General features: G+C 41.8%; 1 protein-coding gene across 1 annotated transcript in view; it reads left to right on the forward strand.

The window, feature by feature from the left end:
- Positions 1-22569, forward strand: part of LRRK2 (leucine rich repeat kinase 2) — a 223109-nt gene extending 200540 nt beyond the window's left edge. The window contains exons 50-53 of the mRNA XM_083182947.1: positions 363-568; positions 1163-1222; positions 15959-16090; positions 19159-22569. Coding sequence (XP_083039073.1) covers positions 363-568; positions 1163-1222; positions 15959-16080 — 388 coding nt within the window. The 3' untranslated portion in view covers positions 16081-16090; positions 19159-22569. The remainder of the gene's footprint in view (positions 1-362; positions 569-1162; positions 1223-15958; positions 16091-19158) is intronic.
- The last annotated feature ends 338 nt before the right edge of the window (positions 22570-22907 follow it).

The following is a 22907-nucleotide window of genomic DNA, read 5'->3' on the forward strand; positions in this document are numbered from 1 at the left end:
CGATGGGCGCCGCTATAATACACAAGTACCTGCATATTTTCTCCCAAGAATACACATGTTCAGTAAAGTCCCCAAAAGCTGAGACGTGCTGGCTTATCGGGGCTAATTGTATAGCCAGGTGAGGCACTTACCTGCGATCCACCATCATGGGTAATTGGATACTAGAATTTCAGCTCGCTATCCCTGGGTGTGGTGAGCTCAACTGCACGAATACATTGCTAAACCTCACCATAATGTGCGTAATAAATTGAATATCTCCTTACATTCTCCCGTCATTTCAAATGGGATATCGGACGCGATATAACAATTAAATACCCCCTTGTGTCTAATATTTATGCCAAACTATGGTTTATGCATTTTAGAGACGAGATTGTTAAACAGAGGAAATTAAAGAAAGAAGATGCTTATACTGCTCGGGTAAAGGCCATGTTCCTGCAGAGAAATACTGCACTGTGGGTGGGAACTGGTGGAGGACACATATTGCTCATTGATCTACCAACACGACGACCGATTCGAATCATATCCAGTTTCTGTGACTCTATTCGATGCATGGTTCCTACTCAGTTTGGTAAGTCCTCATTAGGCAATAAAATATGTATAGTTGTTGACCTACTGTTAACAATATCTTATAGTTTATTTGTCATATGTAATAACTTCTAAATGAAATTAGTTGTTTGTGAAAATATTTAATGCAATCACACTGATCGTCACTTTATGCATAAGCTCAAATCCTCTAGCTTCAAATACATATGTAACATTATGTTCTGCTGTTGTGGTCCTATGGATCCTACACACGTAGCAACCTGCTGAGCGTTCTGAACAATGCTAGATCGCTCAGAATGCTCAGCGTGATCGCTCAGCGCTGAGTGATCTGTCAGGGCCAGTGTTCTCCGGTGAGAACACTGGCCCCAAACTATTAAGAACCAGTCTGCTGGTTCTTAATCGGCGGGAGATACCAGCGAGTGGGGCTGCGCATCTACATTTCCATGGCCTGTACATACACAGCGATATTGGGGCATTTTCTGAGCAATGAAGTTAAATGAAGTAAAATTGCTCAAAAAATGCCTGTATATTGCTACATGTGTAGGGCCCATAAGTTGTAGTTATCTTTGCTGCTAATTAAAGTTTACCTTTTTGATTTTTTTTCTTAACTTTTTTCTAGATAAAGGAAGTGTAAAGAATGTTCTTCTAGTTTTAGGATGCCGCTGCACACTGCAAAAAGGTATATTTAAGCATGTGATAAACTTTATTAAAGCAATGCCTTTGTAGGAAAACTTGTTTTATTGTAAATAAAATTCTAAAGCTATTACAGCGTTTTTTTTTTTTTTTTTAAACTTTCTTTATTGAAAATTTTTCAACTTAAAGACAATAATGTTAGATCATCATATTATATAATATTACATCATACATTGTGTCTCGGTAAATATTTCCATTACATTTTATATCAACAATATTCATTAACAGTGTATATAAACATTTCACTTTCCTGATTAATTCAATTATTTATACAATCTAATTGGATTCCTGTTAATTTCTATACCTATAAAGATATTTATCACACGACAACACTGGTATAACATGTAGACCTAACCAGACAAACACAAGACAAAGACAAGAAAAGGAGGGATAGAGGGGGAGTTGTATTTTGGGTTAAGACAGACTATGTAAGGTAAGGAAGTAAGGATTGCGAAGGGTATAAAGATGTCTATCAAAGGAGAAAAAGGATGAAAAGGGAGGGGGGGGGGAAGAGGGGGAAGTGATTTAGCAGCATATAAAACTTTCTTTACAATTCAATCTGAAATACATTCTAATTATGTTTTGTCTATACTTATTATAGCAAATTACACTAAAACCACATTCACACGATAATGCTTCAAGAACGGTGTTCCAAATGTAGTATATTGGGAGAGTCTACCTTTTTTTTTTTTTTTTTTTTTTTTTTTTTTGATTCTTTGACCTTGTGGAATTCACAATCCCAAGGAGAGTAGTAAGGAAGTAAAGGAAATACAAAAGGAGTATAGAGAGCGAGAAAAAGAAAGTTGTCAAGCAGATTCAAAAACTGACATAACATGCGATTCTTCTACAGGGTCTAGTGAATTTATAAAAAGTGACCACTTTCTAAAAAATCTGTCTGACCCATGCTTCAGGTCTAATTTTGCATATCTCCTGTCAAAATAGAGTATGTGTAGCAGCTTTTGTTTAACATCAGCTAGTTGTGGTGCTGTTTTAGCCGTCCAGTGGATGAGTATGCATTTTCTAGCTATTGTTAGAATTAGTATCAGCAATGGCAAGTCTTTGCTTGTGATTCCATCCAATTGCCACTTGTCGAAAGATAGGCCCATAATGGCCAGTGGTTCAACGTAAAAACGTATATGAAACACATCAAATAGAAAGTTGATCACTTTATGCCAGAACCTATTTATCTTGTAGCATTGCCACATGCAATGTGCAAAGTCTGCTTTAGCAACCCTGCATTTGGGGCATTCACCTGTCTCCTCTGCAATCATGTACTTTCGCCTGTGGGGAGTTATATATGCTCTATGCAAAGTGCGTATATGAACCTCCTGTAGATATGTCGACTGTAAAGCTTTAAAGGAGGTTTCACATAGCCCAGTCAGTTCATTTATCTGAGTAATATAGGGTATATCATTGGCCCATTTATCTCTCAGTATTTTCCATTGAACTTGTTCTGTGCACCGTTTCTTTACCAAGAGCATATATAAATATTTTACCCTATAACTTTTGGATTGCACAAAGTTCAAAAGCATATCGATTGAGATGATCTGTGAGGGAAAGTTGACTTGAGATGTGTTTGGAGGGGGAGCCTTAATTGAGGTCAAGAAGTGTCTCACTTGGAAATACATGAAGTGATGTGATTTGGGTAGGGAGTATTTTTGCATCAAGTCTGAAAAGGTAGATATGGAGCCTCCTGGGTCAAAAATCTTGTTTGATGTCTCCAACCCCTTCTTTCGCCACGTATTGAATGAAGTGTTAATCAACGAGGGAGGGAAGGAAGGATTACCCCATATAGATATGAATTGGGATATAAGTGGATTTCTATTAGATGTCTTATTCATACTTATCCAGTTCTGATATGTGTCATGGAATAAAATGTGTGATTTCAGTTCTGTGGGAATGTCTTTATATTTTGCTTGTATCAGTGCACCTGGGGCGTAAGGGTAAAAAACAGCTCGATCTAGATCCAGGTCGGTGTACGTGGATTTGTTCAGGATCCAGTCGCTAATGTATCTAAAAAAGATGGCGGAGGAGTAACTTTCTAAATCCGGGAGGCCTAGGCCTCCTTCATTTCTGGGTGTTTGTAGTTTTAATTTGGCAATCCTAGGGCGTTTTCCTTGCCATATGAATTTTGAAAATAATGCATCTAATCGAACTATGTCTGATTTTTGCAATTTGATGGGAAGCATTTGCATAAAATAAAAAAGCTTGGGAAAGATTATTGAGTTAATTATGGCTACCCTGCCTAGTAGGGAGATGGGCAAGTCCTTCCAGGCCAATAATTTTGTCGACAGTTTGCTGATAACTTTTGAAAAATGTAATGGGTAAAGATTAGATAGATTAGCACTTATTTGGATTCCCAAATATTTGAAATGAGAGCTGGTGAAAGAAAACGGGATGTCCAGGTGTAGCAAATTCTGTTGATTAGATTTTCCCAACAGTAATATTTCTGATTTAGAGAGGTTTACCTTGTACCCCGAGACCTTGCCGAAGGAGCCGATGAGATGCAGCAACGCCGGAACCGAGACCGATGGATTTGATATAAATATTAAAGTGTCGTCTGCGAATAGGGCAATCTTAAGTTCTTCCGAGTTAATCTTAATACCGTGAACTAGTGGTGAGGATCTAATCGCCACCGCCAGGGGTTCTATCGCAATTGCAAATAGCAAAGGCGAGAGAGGGCATCCCTGGCGGGTGCCTCTTCCCAATTGAAATTCAGGTGATGTTATTCCATTACATGATATAGTTGATTTCGGGGCTGTGTATATCATTTTTATTAGCTGTATAAATTTTAAGGGGAAACCAAATTGGTGTAGAGTTTTAAACATGTGTGGCCATAGCACAAGATCAAATGCCTTCTCGGCGTCCAACGTTAAAACCATTTGCTGTTCGTTTAGGGACGACGAGAAGGCATTTGAATGCTGGATAGCCGCCAAGACTCTGCGGACATTTGAGACCGAGTGTCTACCAGCTATGAAGCCGGTCTGGTCTTTGTGTATTATCCACGGTAAAACTTGCTTCAATCTCTCTGCTAATATTTTTGCAAATAATTTATAGTCAATATTTAGCAGAGAGATTGGGCGGTATGAACCAGCCAGGTTTAAATTTCGGCCTTCCTTTGGTAGTACTTTTATAATGGCGTCTGAAAAATATGACGGAAGGGTTTCGCTCTCCATTATGTGGTTGAAACATGCCGTCAATGGTTCGGCTATGTGTTGTTCCATAAATTTAAAAAATTCATTCGCAAACCCATCTGGGCCTGGTGCCTTTGCCAATTTTAATTTTTTAATGGAAGTCGTCACCTCTTCCAGTGTGATGGGGGAGATCAAAATATTTTTAAGATCCTCCGGAACCTGTAAGAAGGAAAGGGTGCTCCAAAAGGAACTCATATGTGGCCGATCCTCGGTCTCAATAGGGGTCATCCCTGCAGTCATCGGCTCCTCTACAACCTCCTGTGGGGGTGTATACAATTTTTCATAAAAGGCTCTTAGCACTTCAGCAGTTTGTGTGTCTGTGTTTGTAAGGGAGCCATCCTCTGTAACCAGAGGGTGGACCGTGATTTTTTTCCTCGAGCCTTGTAATAGATTTGTTAGCATAGAGCCTATTTTATTTCCAAACCTGAAGAATTTGGAATTAATGTTAAAAAGATAATTATCACTTTGTGTCTTTAGGTATTCCTCATAATGAATTTTTGCGGCCTGGTAATCCCGCTTTGTTTCCTCAGTGGGGCCTTGTTTAAAGTTTTGGTATTTTTCCGAGAGGTTATTTTGTATTTCTGTATATTTTACATTATGTGTTTTTTTTTCTGCTGATATATAAGCTATAATTTCTCCTCTTATGACAACCTTTGCAGCCTGCCAAAATAAAGTTGGGTTAGAAGTTTTTGTTTGAGCATTTGCAGCTGCATACATTTGCCATGCTTTAATTAGTGCGTCGCGTAGCCCTTTGGATTGTATAAGGTGTGATGGAAACTTCCAACTGGGTTTAACATTGCTAATTTTCGTGAGTTCAAGCTCAATGGACACCATGCCGTGGTCAGAAAGGACTGGGGATGTTATTTTTGCGTTTTTAACTTTTGGAAATAAGGGTTCTGCTGTTAGTATATAATCAATTCTTGAGCAAGTTTTATGCGTCAAAGAGACACAAGTGAATTCCCTTTCTATTGGGTTTTGAGCTCTCCACGAGTCTATCAGATTTAAAGATTTTAATATATAGGGGATGCCTATTTTAGGAAGGGGTTTCTGAGATTTTTGGGGAGGGGATCTGTCCAAGTAGTTTGAGGAAATGAGATTTAAATCTCCACACAATATTAGGTTAGTTGGGTCATATGAGTGAAGTTTGGCCAATAATTCAGTGAAAAAGGATTTTTTATATTGAGTCGGGGCATAAATGTTTCCGATGTTTAAAGTGTGGTTCTCAATTGTCACCTTTGTAAATACATAACGACCTTTAGGGTCAGATACAACAGACATCGCCTTAAAACCCAGGGATTTTCTGGCTAAGGTAATTACACCACATGATTTTGTATTAAATGATGCTGAACCCAAGACTTCCCAACCAAACATTCCTAATTTCTTGACCTCCTCTGGCATTAAATGAGTTTCTTGTAAACAGATCAAGTCAACCTTCTGCTTCTTCAGATATATCAATAGTTTACGCCGTTTACTAGGGGTGTGTATGCCTCTAATATTTAAGCTACTAATCTTTATAGACATTATGTAATATTTTTAGATGCCTCCAATTAAACTGCTGTTGTAATCCTGGGGAGATACATGAGGGATAACACACGAGGGAAACATAGAACACAAAGACACGGACAGGGGGGGTAGAAAACTTATTTACATTTGCAGCTCTAGTAACCTTCGCCTCAAGGGACTTCCGGCAATGCATTGCCAAGTGCAGATGTAATTGCACATAGCAATATTTTATGAGCAACAATAATATAAGGTATAAACTGTAAAACATGTAAAACATAAAGCGTCATTGCCTCTGTCCTCGGCAGCTCTTATTATAACAGTAAAACATGTATTTAACTCGGCAACCAAAACAATGATAATCTAAGTACTTTGTTACCATTCTAATATTACCAGGTGGGGTAGGGGAGAAGGAAAAATGACTCCAACACCTTTCCACCTAGATGCCCAGATTCTCTTACTTATATCAGGAATGTGGGCAGTTCTGTTGTGTTTTGCAACCAGCATTTGTAATAAATATACTCAGCCAGGTTTCTTGGAGGAGTTCCCTTTAGGGGGGTCTTGGCGAGTAATTATACGCTTCTTGATAAGGAAAGTTTCTGCTTCTTTAACTTCTGTAAAGTCGTGGGTCCCAGAGTCCGTGAAAACTCGTAGGCGTGCAGGGAACAACATGGAAAATTTGCAGTCGGCTTTTATCAACTCTGTGCAAATATGTGAGAATGCCCGTCTGGCTTTGGACACCTCACTGGAGAAGTCCTGAAAAATTCTTATTAAATGTCCTTCCCATTTCAACGGTTGTGTTTTCCTTGATGCATTCCAAATTATTTGTCTGTGCAGAAAATTAAGCACCTTCATTATCACCACTCTCGGTCTCGATAGGTCCTGTGTTGTTGGGGCACCCACTCTGTGTATTCTTTCAATCACAATGTCGGCGCAAGCCGTTTCAATCTTCAACAGGTTAAGAAGAGTAGTACGGACAAAACCTTCTAGTTGGGGGCCTTTTATGGATTCTGGTATCCCTGCAATCCTTATATTATTTCGTCGCGCCCTGTTTTCGACGTTTTCTAAGCGGTCATTGAGCTGCTTATTGCTTATCTTCAGGCCTTTCACTGTTTGTTGTAATGATTGGATATCATCCATATTTATGCTGATTTGACCTTCGGCTTCTGTCATTCTGTCACTGAGTCTATCAATCTGAGCCGCTATGTCAGTCACCACCTTTTGTAGTAAGGGGGCCATAGATGCCTGTATTATTGATATTAGGTCACCTTGTACAGCGCTGGCCGAGTTTAGCATTATATGGGTGCCTGAGTCTAATGTCACCGATTCTATTATTGTTTTTTTTGCTGCAGGGCTCCCTTGAGCTTTGTCTGGGGTTGTCGAAGTGTTTTGCTCCACACGCCTTTTTTCTTGGCGTTGGGGCTGTGGTTGGGTTGGGGGTGTCTGTTTACCCGGTGGTTGGGAATCAGGTATGGTATCCATGTCCCCAGTATTTCTCCTGGGTGATCGGGATCGAGGCCTGTGTGGCGCTGACAGGGTTGCCGTCAGGTGGTTATCTGCACAAGAACAAATGAGAGTCTCTATGCAATGCTGCGTGATTATGGGTCAAACTGAGCTTGTCCCTGTGGGGTCAGTATAAATCTTTGTGAAGTTTAAAGCGAATCTGTCTGTTTTGTATTGATTAGATTATCTTCTGCACCACTGCTGAATATATAGTGCAGAGAAGGAGGGGGATTCGGGAGGCTGGCTGCAGTATAGTTCTGGGTATTGTGCTGTGGTTAATGCCTTTCCTTTTTCACTAGGCTCTTGTTAAACAAGCTGTGCGGGCTGGGACTGGAGCGAGATAGTATATTGTGTACCTTAGGAGATCTCCGTTCCGTCTGCTGCGGTCTGTTCAAGCAGCTGGCTCTCCTGGATTTAATCCTTCACCGCCCTGTGCTGTCCGTCCCTCCGCCGCCAGTCCGACAGTGTTTGCTGCGCAGCTATGATACTGCGACGTGTGCCCGCTTCTGGACGGTGCAGGCCCCGCTTGTCCGGCTTGGTGTTCTGCCGCCGACCGCCGCGCTGATCTTTCGCAGTGGTGGGGAATGTATGTCTGCACTCTGCCCAGATCGCGGTGAGTTGGAGGGGGTATTTTCCTTTTTATTTCTGGTGCCTTTTCGTCTGGAACGAGCTGCCGGGAGACGGAGCACGAGGAGATGCTGCCTACTCCTCCATGACGCGCCCCGGAAGTCTATTACAGCGTTTTTTATTAAAAACTAATTAGCTAGTGGTAGCATTAATAGACTGAACTCTAGAGCACAACTGTCTGTTTTAGTTTTATAATAAGGCTGTGAATATCGAATCCTACAAAAAGATCTGCAGCCAAACAAAATGTTAATTAAATGTATTTACACATTATGTATCCCAACCTAATACGGCCTACACACATGCCGATATTAAGGCATTTTCTAAGCGATTTTGCTTAGTTTGGCAAAGTCAATTAGAAAATGCCCCCACATCGGTCTGTGTAGGGGCTATATCGACAGCAATGCACGTCGCTGTCACTGGCCGAGATTGATGAACAGTGTCTATCAATATCGGCATCGCCAGGGTTCTCTCACCGGAGAACACTGGCGCTGTCCGCTCATTCAGCACACAGAGCTGACAGCTCGCCCTGTGTGCTGAGCGACAGAGGAGCAGAACGGCCCGACCTGGCATATCTAGGTCGCCCTACACACATCAGCATGTGTGTAGGGCCCATAAGTCCTAAGTATCTAGGTAGTATGATTCCATGTAGTAATTATGGAGTTATATTGTCCTGCAGCCTGGATACATAAAGAATCTATCAAAAGAGTTCTAAGTAGTATTAGTGAATTAGATATTTGTACTCCAGTGTTGGAAAAATACCACTAATACCCCTTTCACACTGACAAATATTTCCCGGGTTATTGCACATGCACGAGCATCAACCTGGGAATTTGCTCAAAGTGAAAGGGTCCTGAAAGCATATTCTGGGTCGAGCGTCTCAGCATTTCAACCCTGGTCGTGATCACGGTTGAACCAGGGATCGACAAGGGATGCAGTGCAGTGTGAACTTGCCCTACTCTGGATTCTGTACACGGGACTGTAAAAATGCCTCTGATTGGAGCATTTTTGGGCTCAGAAAAGATGATTTTATCATCCAGAGCCTGGAGAAGCAGAGGAGACAGGCAGCATGGCGAAATGGACAGAGCAAGAGATCAGAGAGCTGCTCAGCATAAGGGGGAGGGGAAAATAAAGGGACAGATATCAGGTACAGTGAAAGATGGTATTGTTTATAAGCAAAATAAACAACATTTAATTAACCAAACATGTTGTGATGACTTTTCTAACTTTTTAAAAGGGAAAAGGGGAAGTGGGAATGGCGACCGGTGCACAGGTTAGGATTTGCAATCAGGTTTTGTATCTAGGTATATACCTTGACCTTTAGGTAGATGAATGTTCCACAATAGAGGAATGTAGTTGGAGACAGAATTTCCTATTAATCTATAAATGTGGAGGTGCACCCAAGAGAGTGGTTATGGTTAGTCAAAAGAAAGAGAAAAAGACTCTCTGTTTTTTGGGGCACTCTTTAGTTATCGATAACGCAGGAAGATCCCTGCGTATCTGGATTGGTCAATAAAGTAAAGATGTATATAAGTTGAGAAAAGGGGTTACACTTAGTTTAACCTGTTGGGTAGATACATAAAGAAGCAGTGTCTCTAGTGGTCAAGTAACCGTGGTTAAGCTAGTTTGCACAATGTAAAGGAGACGGGGGGACTTCATGAAGGGTTCCCCACGTTTTCCTGGTAGGAATGGGTTTCTTAAAATATAACTTTTAATTATGTTTTACTAAAAAAATTTACTAGACAAACATGTAACTTGAACTGGACACACATACATAGATAACATAAAAAAGGAAAGAGCGGTGCTCGCTACGGTATTTGACAATTTCCGTCGTGAAATGCTTTGTGTTTGCCGCAAAGGGCAAAATGCGTACACCGTTTGTCAGACCTTGTACAAATATTAATATCAATATCAAGTCACTAGTGGAGTTACGCCAAATACAGATCTAAGATACCAGTCTACTCTATAATTTTAGGGTGCTTATTTTTACTTTTACGTTAACCCAGTATCTGGTATCCGCTATAGTCTTCTTGTGTCCCACTAGTACAACCCGTAGGTCAAATTCTAGTGGATCTCAGCCTAGGAGAGCCAGCCGATTCTAGGCTTTTCCTGATATCTGAGAGGTAGGGTTCCAGAGAAGGATAGATGCAAGAGTCAGTGGGTGATCAGAAGATTCCTGTGGGGGTGGTATAAGGTGTTCCCAAACCGACTTTATATACCTTCAACAGACAGGCAGTGGGATCTGGTTAGTCAGCAGAAGGTCCCCCTTGCTGACTGGCAAGTCCCTCAAATCCTGTGGTCAGCTACCACCAATGTAAATTGTGTGGGCTTTATAGGTATTGTGGGGGAACACCTCCCCTCAAGGTCTCGAAAAGTTAGTGATTGGCTCTGTACGGGCCCTTGCGTGACAGGCGGCTGCTGCCCAGCTTTATATACCTAATGACCAGTGTGGAATAAATACATGTTGTCATCCGAGGAGGTCTCCCTTCCTCAGAAAATGTTTTCAACACAACTGGCAGGCTGCCACCAATTTGTGTTAGGTGGGCCCTTTGGGGTATTGCGGGTGAGCGGGCCTGTGTGCACACAGGCCCGCTCACCCGCAATACCCCAAAGGGCCCACCTAACACAAATTGGTGGCAGCCTGCCAGTTGTGTTGAAAACATTTTCTGAGGAAGGGAGACCTCCTCGGATGACAACATGTATTTATTCCACACTGGTCATTAGGTATATAAAGCTGGGCAGCAGCCGCCTGTCACGCAAGGGCCCGTACAGAGCCAATCACTAACTTTTCGAGACCTTGAGGGGAGGTGTTCCCCCACAATACCTATAAAGCCCACACAATTTACATTGGTGGTAGCTGACCACAGGATTTGAGGGACTTGCCAGTCAGCAAGGGGGACCTTCTGCTGACTAACCAGATCCCACTGCCTGTCTGTTGAAGGTATATAAAGTCGGTTTGGGAACACCTTATACCACCCCCACAGGAATCTTCTGATCACCCACTGACTCTTGCATCTATCCTTCTCTGGAACCCTACCTCTCAGATATCAGGAATAGCCTAGAATCGGCTGGCTCTCCTAGGCTGAGATCCACTAGAATTTGACCTACGGGTTGTACTAGTGGGACACAAGAAGACTATAGCGGATACCAGATACTGGGTTAACGTAAAAGTAAAAATAAGCACCCTAAAATTATAGAGTAGACTGGTATCTTAGATCTGTATTTGGCGTAACTCCACTAGTGACTTGATATTGATATTAATATTTGTACAAGGTCTGACAAACGGTGTACGCATTTTGCCCTTTGCGGCAAACACAAAGCATTTCACGACGGAAATTGTCAAATACCGTAGCGAGCACCGCTCTTTCCTTTTTTATGTTATCTATGTATGTGTGTCCAGTTCAAGTTACATGTTTGTCTAGTAAATTTTTTTAGTAAAACATAATTAAAAGTTATATTTTAAGAAACCCATTCCTACCAGGAAAACGTGGGGAACCCTTCATGAAGTCCCCCCGTCTCCTTTACATTGTGCAAACTAGCTTAACCACGGTTACTTGACCACTAGAGACACTGCTTCTTTATGTATCTACCCAACAGGTTAAACTAAGTGTAACCCCTTTTCTCAACTTATATACATCTTTACTTTATTGACCAATCCAGATACGCAGGGATCTTCCTGCGTTATCGATAACTAAAGAGTGCCCCAAAAAACAGAGAGTCTTTTTCTTTTGACTTTTCTAACTTAACTTTTCTAATAATGATGAAAAGGTTGTAACTACTATTGAAACAATGGTGCAAGGTATTGTGAGCTCATCATTGTGAGCAAGAAAAAAAAACGTCCATTTCTAATGACATGCATATGAATTTGCAGTGATTTCCCAGGATCTGTGTAAACTGGGCGGTCTCAGGTCAAAATGCAGTGTGAAAGGGGACATTCCTTGGTAGTGTCCCGGCATGCGTCCTGGAACACATTCCCGGGTATGACCCAGCTCTCAGTGTTAATGGGGTATAATTTGCGAACCATGGTTTATTAGGGTTTTTCTTCAGGGGGGAAGTGGGGGGGGGGGGGGTTTTGAGTATTCATATACATTTGTACTGTGTGGAGAGTAAAGAGTAAGTTAATATTTCAGATTGACCAAGATGTAAGGGGTTACGATTATAACAATTCCTTTAAATTTGCCAATTTTAAGATAACAAACCTTTATTCTCACAATTCAATAAATATCATATTTCAGAAATATTAAAGTATAAGAAAGTAGCAGCCTATTAGTAGCTAGCTTATCTCTAAACCAACATCATTCACAATGAGGAACAAATTTATAGAAGTTCTTGATCAATTCCCTGTAATGATGCTTCTGTGTAAGCAGGGCTGGTAGCTGGTCTATCCATAATAAAGGCAGACTATCTGGGTGTGCTTAAGCACATCTGGCCTAAAGGCACTAGGGTCCATTCACATGTGGATAGGCTAAGATGTGGTTGTAGGGAGAGCGGATGTTGGGCTTCATAAGCACAGAGCCCGCACCACACTCTCTGTTGTTCCACTGCCAAGTGACTGATTCTGTAGTTTGTATGCTGCTGAGACTGGAGAAGATGACAGATCTCCAGTCCCAGTAGCCCAACACACCAGTGGGATACAGTCCACCACTGCTGCTGAATGCGGATAGTGTGGTGGAGATGGGCATGATGGCATTAGCAACAGCCAAGGTAGTTGGACGATGCAGGAGGTAGTGGAGGGACTGGAACTTTTACCAACAGAGTTCAGCAGAGGGCAGATTTAAAATTTTCAAAATAGAGCCATGTTAAATTATGGTGAGCCATGCCATTGTCCTGCCAGCTTGTATCATCTTATATTAGCCATTGGAATGCAGTGGGTAGGAGCTGATTGGCCAGTGATAAAAACCAGACACTTTATCACTTCACGAGCTTAATAAATCTACCCCATATTATTAAAATCTTATTTTTCATTGAATGCTATCAACTCGGCATTGAACGCCTAGAATTGACTGGTATTAGTGCAGTATTTAGCCCCAGGCCTTGATGCCCTGGAGAGGGGAAACCGTCTATTGGGGGGTTCCCTCTAGTTAGGAGAAATAATGCTTTGGCCAGGGGATTACCAAAAATGATTACATTAAGTAAATAGTGCTGTAAACCTTAGGTTCAGTTATGTTGTGGTGGTATTTGTCTGCATATACTGGGGTAAATTTACTAAGATGTGTATTCTACTTCACATGTGATGTTGCTATGGGCAACCAATCAGGAGCCACTTTTATATTTAGCACCCTCCAGAAGATAGTAGACAGGATCTGATTGGTTTCCCACTTGCCTTAGTGGTAATTTATCACCTTTATCATAGTTAGGTCACAATTATGTGCAACTGAGAAATGTCTAGACCCAACATAGACTATTCAGAATGTTTCTCCTGTTTTAAGTACAAGAGGACAGGCTGTTTTGTCACATTTTGTAACCTAGAAGAATACCTTAATACATAGATCACATTTATAGAATCCGATATAGTGAGATTTGAAACCTTTGTTTAAGAACTATTTTATTGGTTTAGGTTTCAAAAAATTAAAATAAAACTTACAGGTGCAACCTATGCATTTATTGCAATGATCAGATTGTCTCTTGGGTCTCAGGTCTTAAGGTGTATACACACAGTGCAATTTGAGCTTCCAATATTGACTATTTATATAGTCAATATCGGGAGAAAAGTTAGCACAAAACGCACAGTGTGTATACAGCTTGCGATGCTAATGCGTGGCCCAGTGGGATCGGCATCACAAGAACAAATTTACTGTGCAGGAAAGCCAATTTTTACTATATTGTAGACCAGGGCTTGATCAACTTATTTAAAATCTAGGAGCCAGGATGAAAATTTAGGAGCCAGATAAAATAATAAGAGCGACAGTGCGTGCCAAAGGCGCGCACCCAAAATTTGTAAGTGCCATAATGCCCATTACATGCCAGGGGTTGCATGCAGGAAGCCATGCAGCTCCACTAGTCCATCAGCAATAAGCGGTGGCACTGGTGGGACTCAACCGGAAGGGGCAGGCGGCCTGGCACGACGGTAGAGAAGAGGCTTAGGGAGTGACAGGAAGAGGGAGGAAGCTGCAGCATCCAGATTCAAGTCTGGAGTGTCTTCTCCCCTGCTGCTGGAGCCAGTGTGGCCGCGGGCAGCAGAGCCCGACCCCCCCCCCCCCTCTCGAAGGACCGGTTCGGGGGGAGTGGCAGGCGGGGACCAAGGGCGCGGCAGGAGAATAGGAAGAAATCCTATTCAAAAGACCGGGCGCCGCTGATTGGCTGAGCTCTCAGCAAATCAGTGGCCACCCGTCTGTTGAATAGGATTTGCCACGGCAGGAGAATAGGAAGAAATCCTATTCAAAAGACCGGGCGCCGCTGATTGGCTGAGCTCTCAGCAAATCAGTGGCCACCCGTCTGTTGAATAGGATTTGCCACGCCCCCTGGTCTCTGCTCTCCATCTGCGGTCCCCGTCTGTTGCTACATCTCCTGACGCTCCCAGCCTGCTCCTGCCGCTTCCCCGGACTGGTCCCCGTCGGCGAAGGAGTTGGGCAGGGGGAGCAGGAGCAGGGAGCTGTTAATGCTCCGTGCAGGTGGAGGGAGCAGGGGGGGCGGGGTACGCTGGTAGTAGTGCAGAGGCAGCGGACGCTGCGGGGGACACAGATGCGGCATTAACGTAGAGGCAGGCAGGGGGAGCTGTCAGCGCTGGAAAAAAAAGCCCACAATGAGAGCGCTCAGCCAATCACAGGCTGCCCATTCATTTTATGGTTTTTTTTTTTTTCAGCACTGACAGCTCCCCCTTCCCGGCTCTCCGTTACTGCTCCTTCTATGTCTCTGTCCCCCGCAGCGTCCCTTGTATGCTGCCTTTGCCTTACTAGCAGCGTCCCCCGCCGCCCAGTCTTTTGAATAGGATTCTCTCCGGCTGCTGCCCCAGAGCAGGGGGGGGGGGGGGGTCGGGCGCCGCTGATGTGACCAGATTCTGCTTCCACCCTCCCTGCAAAATAAATCTGGTCGCCAGGAAGCAGAATCTGGCCCCCGGGTTTTGTCAAGCCCTGTTGTAGACACTTTATCACTTCACCAGGCTTAATAAATCTGCCCCTCTATTTCTACTATTTCGGAACAAATCCCCCCCTCCACGTCATCCCTTTCTGCCATCCGATGCCGAGACCCAAAGGCTGTCAATATCGGTGTCTGCAGGATCAGACAGAGTGTACACTCCATAAGTCTAGAGTTCTAGTATAGTCAAATCTCAAGTAAATATAGTCAAGATTGTATGGTTCTGGGCTCCAGGGAGTTCAAGGAAAATCGCATAATCAAAATAGTACATAGCCAACATCTCACTGTGAGTATAAACCCCTTCAATCAGTTTAAGAAGATTCACCAAACAGTAGTAGAAGTAATGTTGTGTACACACGGCGAGATTCCCATGCTATTCTACTTAAGATTGGAGTGCTATGCAATCTTTGCTATCTCTGTAATATTTACATACAATGCATACTATCTACATTAGATTTGCACTATATAGTCATTGCTGCCCTGTCTAGCTGGGTTTCGATTGTGCTGCCACGGGATCGAGCATCTGGATCGCAAGGTAAAAAACCTGTGCGATCCTGATGCGATTTGGCCTGTATAGTACCCGTGTGTACACACCATAAGAGTTCTACATTTCTGCTCATATAAAATAATTAGTGGTTTATCTCTAAACTTCTTGTCAATTATGGTATCTTCTAAATTGTGGTAACATCACATAGCTTGGCCTAATTATTGGAAGAACAAGCCCTTTCTCACTGTTGATACTTTGTATAAGTATTGGAATATATCTTATTTGCTTTTTTGAAACATTTGGGTTACAATTCTAATTTATTTGCTTTGCTGTATTCTAGAAATACAGTGGTTTCTCTCTGCCTGGGATACAAACTTTCCACATGAAGTTCAAAACCTAAGAAAACACAATGAAATTAGACAAGAGTTGGCAGAAAAAGCACGAGGATTAATATTAGACTGATAAACCAATGGTAAGTCAGTATATAAAAATGTACATGACTGCTGTATATTTCTTATGAAACTGCTGTTCAGCATTAAATGCACCAAATACTGTATGCTACACCACATGAAGATTTGTTTTACTACTACCACACGCTCTGTTATACACAATAATACATAGTTCATATATGTCCTCTATTTTACTTATTTAATTATTAACAGTTTCTTTTATATAGCGCACACATATTCCCCATTCACTTCAGTCCTTGCCCCAGTGGAGCTTACGATCTATATTCCCTACCACATGTACATGCACACACAGACATTCTAGGGTTAATTTTTGTTGGGAGCCAATTAGATTTCCAGTATATTTTTGGATTGTGAGGAAACCAGAGTAATCGCACGCAAGTAAGGGGAGACTATACAAACTGCACAGTTAGAGCCATGGTGGGAATGGAACCCATGACCTCATCGCTGTGAGGCAGTAATGCTAACCATAACACCAGCCGTACTGCTCTATCTTTTACCTCAGCGTTCAAAACGTTAATATAACAAAGAAAATTATAAACTATACACTTGCTTACAAACTTTTTTCTTTTTTAAATAGGTTATAATTTATGTGAATGATTAAGCCTCTATCTATTGATATAGTACAAATATGCAGAAAGTTATCCAAATCTAACGGGAGGGGGGTATTTATCAAAGCTTGTATAGAGATCAAATTCAGAGAAAGAGAGAACCAGCCAATCAGCTTTTGCTTTTTAGTTTACAGACATTGGGGCAGATGTATTGAGCCTTAACAAGAGATAAATGCAAGGGTGATAAAGAGAGATAAACGTCCAGCCAATCACCTGCTAACTGCCATGCTACAGGCTGTGTTTGAAAAAAGTCAGTATGGAGCTGATTGGCTGGACATTTATCTCTTTTTATCACCCTTTTACATTTATCTTTTGTTAAGGCTGAATACATCTGCTCCATGGTTTTATAAAATGACAGGAGCTGATTGGGTGGTAATTTATTGCTCACTATTTTATCTCTCCAAGCTTTGGTAAATATCCACTTTACAACGTTGACCTGAAATCATGTAGTGTCATAGCTGTTCTACACAAAAGTAGTCCGTAGCTGGCTGATGGTAGAATCCCATAGTTACGTCTTTCGAAGTGCACAATATCTCCATAAAACACCTTTCACTGTGTATATTGGTTCATCATAAGGGGGGGGGGGGGGGGGGGGACTAAAAAATGTGCAATTTATTTGACGTTGAATTATTTTTATGAGTCCATTTATACAGTATGGCTGCTGCTTTAAAATACAAGGTAATATCCTGTAGTGATGGCTGTGAAAATAAAATGTTCTGTTTTAATTATTTGTAAAATTGCTGTGTACACAAATACAGTACACTGTGTCTGTCTGTACAAGGAAGCTTCACAGTATTATGTGTGAAAATATAGTTGGCTCCATTTCCTCACCTTGGTTATAATAAAAAGGGAACTGTTCTTGAAAATGTCATATTAAGGGGGAAATTTACTAAAGGAAATTTGTAAAAAAAAAATAGGTGTATTTGTATCCAGAAATACACTTATTTTTGACATTTACTATCCCGAAAATACGGCAATTCGTAGTCTTATTGATGTGCTATCAAAACAAATACGAATTGCCGTATTTTCGGGATAGTTAATGTCAAAAATAAGTGTATTTCTGTATACAAATACACCTATTTTTTTACAGATTTCCTTTAGTAAATTTCCCCCTAAATGTCATATTATACTGCTTAGTGTTCCTTCTAGGAACTAGGGCGGGAAGGGGTCGGACCTGGCCCGCCGATGTCACTGTTTTGGGCGTGCCCGGGCAGCCGACGTCACAAAAAAGGCATGCCCGGGCTGCGCCGTGACGTAAAGGGGCGGGCCCGGTTGGCGGCGTCACGTAAAGGGGCGGGCCCGGCCGGCGGCGTCACACACAGGGGGCGCATCCTGGCCACCCGGACGGCTGGTCACAACAGAGGGGACAATGCAGGCTGTTTTAGCGGGGCGCTGCCAGAGGGGCAGGGCGCATTTTGCACTTTAAAAATCGGGCAGGGCGCAGCGCCCCGCTAAAACAGCCTAGCGGGAACACTACTGCTCTTGAAGCTGTGTGAGAACATAAATTTGACCTATACATATCGTCCTGTTTTCAGGCCTGCAGGGAGATATGGGTCATTGCTTCAACCAAATTAAGGTTGACATACCTTGGGTCGACCACTGAGGGTCGACATGGGCAAAAAGTTTCATTTTCAAGGTTGACAGTCAAAAGGTCGACATGGGTTTGTTGTCCTGAATGTCAAAATAGTCGACATGGACACTGTAATGATGCACTGCGTCCCCTCGCATGCTTCGAGCACACTATGATATTCTCCCTCCACGCCCTCTTGGATGGTAGGGTATGACATACCGCCTGTCGGCTAAAAAAAAAAGAAAAAAAAAACCCATGTCGACCTTTTGACTGTTGACCTTCCCAAAGTCGACAATGTCAGTGTCCACCTTTTGTCTGTGTCGACCTTAAGCATGTCAACCTTTTGTCTGTGTTGACCTTCAGTGGTCGACCCAATGTATGTTGACCTTAATAGTTTTTACCTAACGACCATATACCCCTGTGGGTAGGACTGCACATACCAATGCTCTGGTCAGTAGTGGGTGACCAACCTATTCACAGTGGGGACATGTGTCATGAAGCTCCAATGGCTTAACCTCAGGCTTCACCCCCCACCCTCCCAAGATATGCAATTTCTGATAATAGAATTGCTCACATTTTATTATAGTCTTCATTATCTGGACTTATTGTCATTTAAACATTGGCAGAATTTTGGTTTCCTGTACTGCTTCATCTAAAGAGTGCAAAGGAACAAACTTTCAACCTGAGAAAATAAAATATATTTTGCCCCTCTGACCTAACTATACTATCTTGCAAGTAGTTAAAGGTAGCTTGAAACCTTCAGGGTGTCCAGTGTAAAATGAAGGACTATTTTAAATTTTCTGTAATATCATAACCTGTATAACTAGCTTTACATTTATATACAATTGTATGGTGTTTTACTAAACTATGTACTTTTTTCTTTTCTCTTTAGAATCGAAGTTCATCAGCCGTGCACAAATTGACATGTTTCATCTACAATAAATGTATTGAGATTAATGTGACTTGTTTTGAACTGCGCCAACTGTGAAGATGTGAGGAAATTAATAGACTGAAGTTTCAGTGCCGTTAATATGCTAGTATATGTTTTTATCGGATTCAGTATGAAATCCCGGCGGTCGGGATCCCGGCGTTCAAAATCCCGACGCCGAAATCCCGACCGCCAAAATCCCGACAAGGGGGGGACGTGGATCGCCCCCCCTTGCGGGCTCGCTGCGCTCGCCATGCAGCGGGCCCGGTGCCTCGCTATGCTCGGCACGCTAATTTATTCTCCCTCCAGGGGTGTCGTGGACACCCACGGAGGGAGAAAGTGGCGGAATTTCGGCGGTCGGGATTCTGAAGGTCGGGATCCCGACCGCCGGGATTTTAACTGCATCCCGTTTTTATCTTATAGTCGTGCAAGTGACTGAAATTTCTGAATATTGCACCATAAATCTGGAAATGTCTTGCATGTTTTACCGTTTTAACTGTAAAGCTGAGTATACACTGCTATATAGTAATCTAGCAGATTATCTTTCTGGTTGGAATGAAAATCTGGTTAATGGATAAGAGCAAATGACAGTACACAATTTGCTGCCAAAAGGTGCCCACACACAGATCTGTTATCTTAAGATTTCCCTTGAACTCCCAGTCAGTCCTGGACAAAAAAGATTTTGGGCAGAGAGTACATTTTGACAAAGATTTATCTTAAAATTTCAGAAAAATGTAAACTCCTTCGGTGGTACTGTATGCCCAGAAACGTTCCAGGCTAAACTGTGCTGCTGGCTTCCCCAGAAGATTTCCATGCATGCCACTGACATGTAGGTGTGCGCCATCGTTGGACCCCCCCCCCCCCACCCACCCACCCACACACACACGCACACACACACACGTTGCTCTCCCTGTCGACCGCATTGATTTTTATTCTAATCAGCCAGATCTGGCAAATAATCTTTTAGATAACTGTATAGTGTATGCCCAGCTGTAGCTATTCATAAAACGGAGAGGCCCCCAAGGAGGGCGGGTGGTAGCGCTTAGAAGCTGCCCTATCCAGCAGATGCCTGATTTCAGTATAGTTCATCCTGGATAAACAGAAACAAGAAAAAATCTACATATATGGCAATGTATTTAGATAAACATTATCAATTGGACTGACTTTGCAATTGAGAATATGTATTAAGCAGGTATAAATACCAATAAAATATGAATATTTTAAAAGCGCAATGGAATGTGCTGTGCTCTATAAGAAATTGTAATTAAAAATAAATAAATATATAATAATGCATATGAATAAAAATAGACATGACACAGATGTGAAACATAAATATTTGCTATAGTTTATTTTCCTCCAGTAGTACATTTTGCTATACATACTATAATACGCAGTATGGTCAAAATAATCTGTATTATTTTTCTAATGATGTTGTATCGACATTTCCCTTGTTTAATAATTGTATTTGTTTAGATATGTTATATGCTTATTTTATTATCCTATATGTAATATTTTGATCTGAATAAAAACAACTTTACAAAAAAAATAAAATAATAATGCATATATGAAAATAAAACATATATAAAAACTGCACTCCATAAACAGCCCCTAGTGGGGGATAAATAGATAAGCATGTGCTGTACATTCCTATTGTGCTCTGTAATGTCTGATTGCTGTGGACCAAGGGAGAATAATACCCGTTCTCACTGCAGGCAAATTCCCGGGTCTAGCATGTCGACCCAGAAATTTGCCTTTTAACACAGGTTTTTTTGCAGTGTGAATGGGTCGCATACCCGGATCTCATACATGGGTAAAACCCTTCTTTTTTACCTGTGTTTGAGATCCGGGTATGCAGACACGGGTTGACCCGTTCTCACTGCATAAAAACCCATGTTAAAAGGCAAATTACCGGGTAGAACTTCTTCACCCGGGAAGTTTGCTTGCAGTGAGAACGGGGGTCCGTGCCTGGCATTTTAATGCCAGGTAAAAGCTGTGTATTTCTCATTCGCAATGAGAACACGGTATAATAGTTGTTAAGTCTATATCAGGATGCTCTTGTACCTCATAAACTGTGGTGTAGAAAACTGGATAGGTGCAAAGTAGGACCAGTCCACCTTCCATGGTTGTGCCTGAGCCTGTCCTTAGTGTTGTTATGGTGGAATATCTCCGAAAGGTGTGTATATATATATTATTTTGGTATCTATACCTGCTTAATAAATATTCTCACTAGATAATGGCCCTTATTTTGAATCGGACGGTACGGCCCGCGTGCGGCCGTACCGCCGATGTTTTTAGTCTGCACATGCGCAGAGGTCAATCTGCGCATGTGCAGCCCCATTCGCCGCAGACGTATTTCGTCCGCCGCAAAGGGGGCGTATAGGGGCGTGAGGGGCTTCATACCCTCATTTCCCTATGTATACGCCCCGCGTTTCATGGGCGTTCCCATGCAAACGCGGGGCGTATGCATGCTAATGAGGGTATGACGCCACTGATGGGGGCGGAAAGCTGACGTCGCCGGATGTCAGCTCTCAGCCCCCATACAAGCTATCACACGGACGATTGTCCGTGTGGTCTCAGCTTGCGGGAGCTGCTGTGGCGTGCGGCCCTGCCTTCGATGGTCGACGACCATCGAATGCAGGGGGCAGCTCCCACCATGGTGGAGGCGTACGCCCCACCATTTTTATGCGGATCGCCAGCCGTCCGTGTACGGACGGCCGTGGCGATCCGTCTCGTGGGCGGGGATTGGTTTGTGCGGCCGGAGCACCGTGTGCGGCTCCGGCCGCACCAACCAGAAAAAGGGCCAATGTTTTAGCTATATATAAGCGCTGTCATATATACCTGTGTATATATATTTTCTTGTTTAGGTTTTCATAAGAAATTGTGCGCAGTACTGAAATACAGATTTTTTTTTTTTATGTAGATCAGAAATTTGAATATACAAACTTCTATGCCCAGTCTGTTAAACAATATTTTAAAATGATCTGGCTTATAAAGATTACACAATATTCACAATTTTATTTATAAAAACCAACAAATGTTATGATAAAATAAATGTATATATCATGCTACTATTATTAATTGCAAATTTGCAAAATTATTTTTGTATATGTGTTGTATATATGTAAAAAAAAAATCATGCAGATCTTATTTTTGTTTTTATATTGAAATTGTCCATGTGTGTTTTGTTCTTTTTGTAGAGGATTGGCAATATTTTATGGTACTGTAGTTTGAAATCACCATGCAATTTAAGTCTACAGAAAAAAAATCTTCAGTTTGTTTCTGTTGAGAATTAATGGTTAAGTTTGCTTCATAGTCAACAACTATATTTGTTTTTAAATAAACACACACTATAGTAATAAACATTGCTTATTTTTATGCCTTTTTATATATTTTTTAATGTGCACCAATAAGTTTTTTTCCCACTTTTTTTTCATCATTCATTTCTAACCATGATTCCATAGACTGAGTTTATAACAAAGCTATTGTTTCTTAATAAATATATAAGTGAAAGATGCTGATGTCAGTATGTCCACTGTATGGTATTTTTTCCCAAATAAGGTGTAAATGAATAAGGATAGAAGAAATCTAATTTCTCTTTCGAGTATGCCAACAAGGAACAAGCACAAATCCGAAACTGAATTTGTTTGACTATTACCTATTTATTTACAGTTTCGTATAAAGTGCATTTTCATTGCGCTTTACAAAAGGGGGAT

The sequence above is a fragment of the Crinia signifera genome, chromosome 4, assembly GCF_055691185.1.
Source record: "Crinia signifera chromosome 4, ASM5569118v1, whole genome shotgun sequence".
Lineage (NCBI taxonomy): Eukaryota > Metazoa > Chordata > Amphibia > Anura > Myobatrachidae > Crinia > Crinia signifera.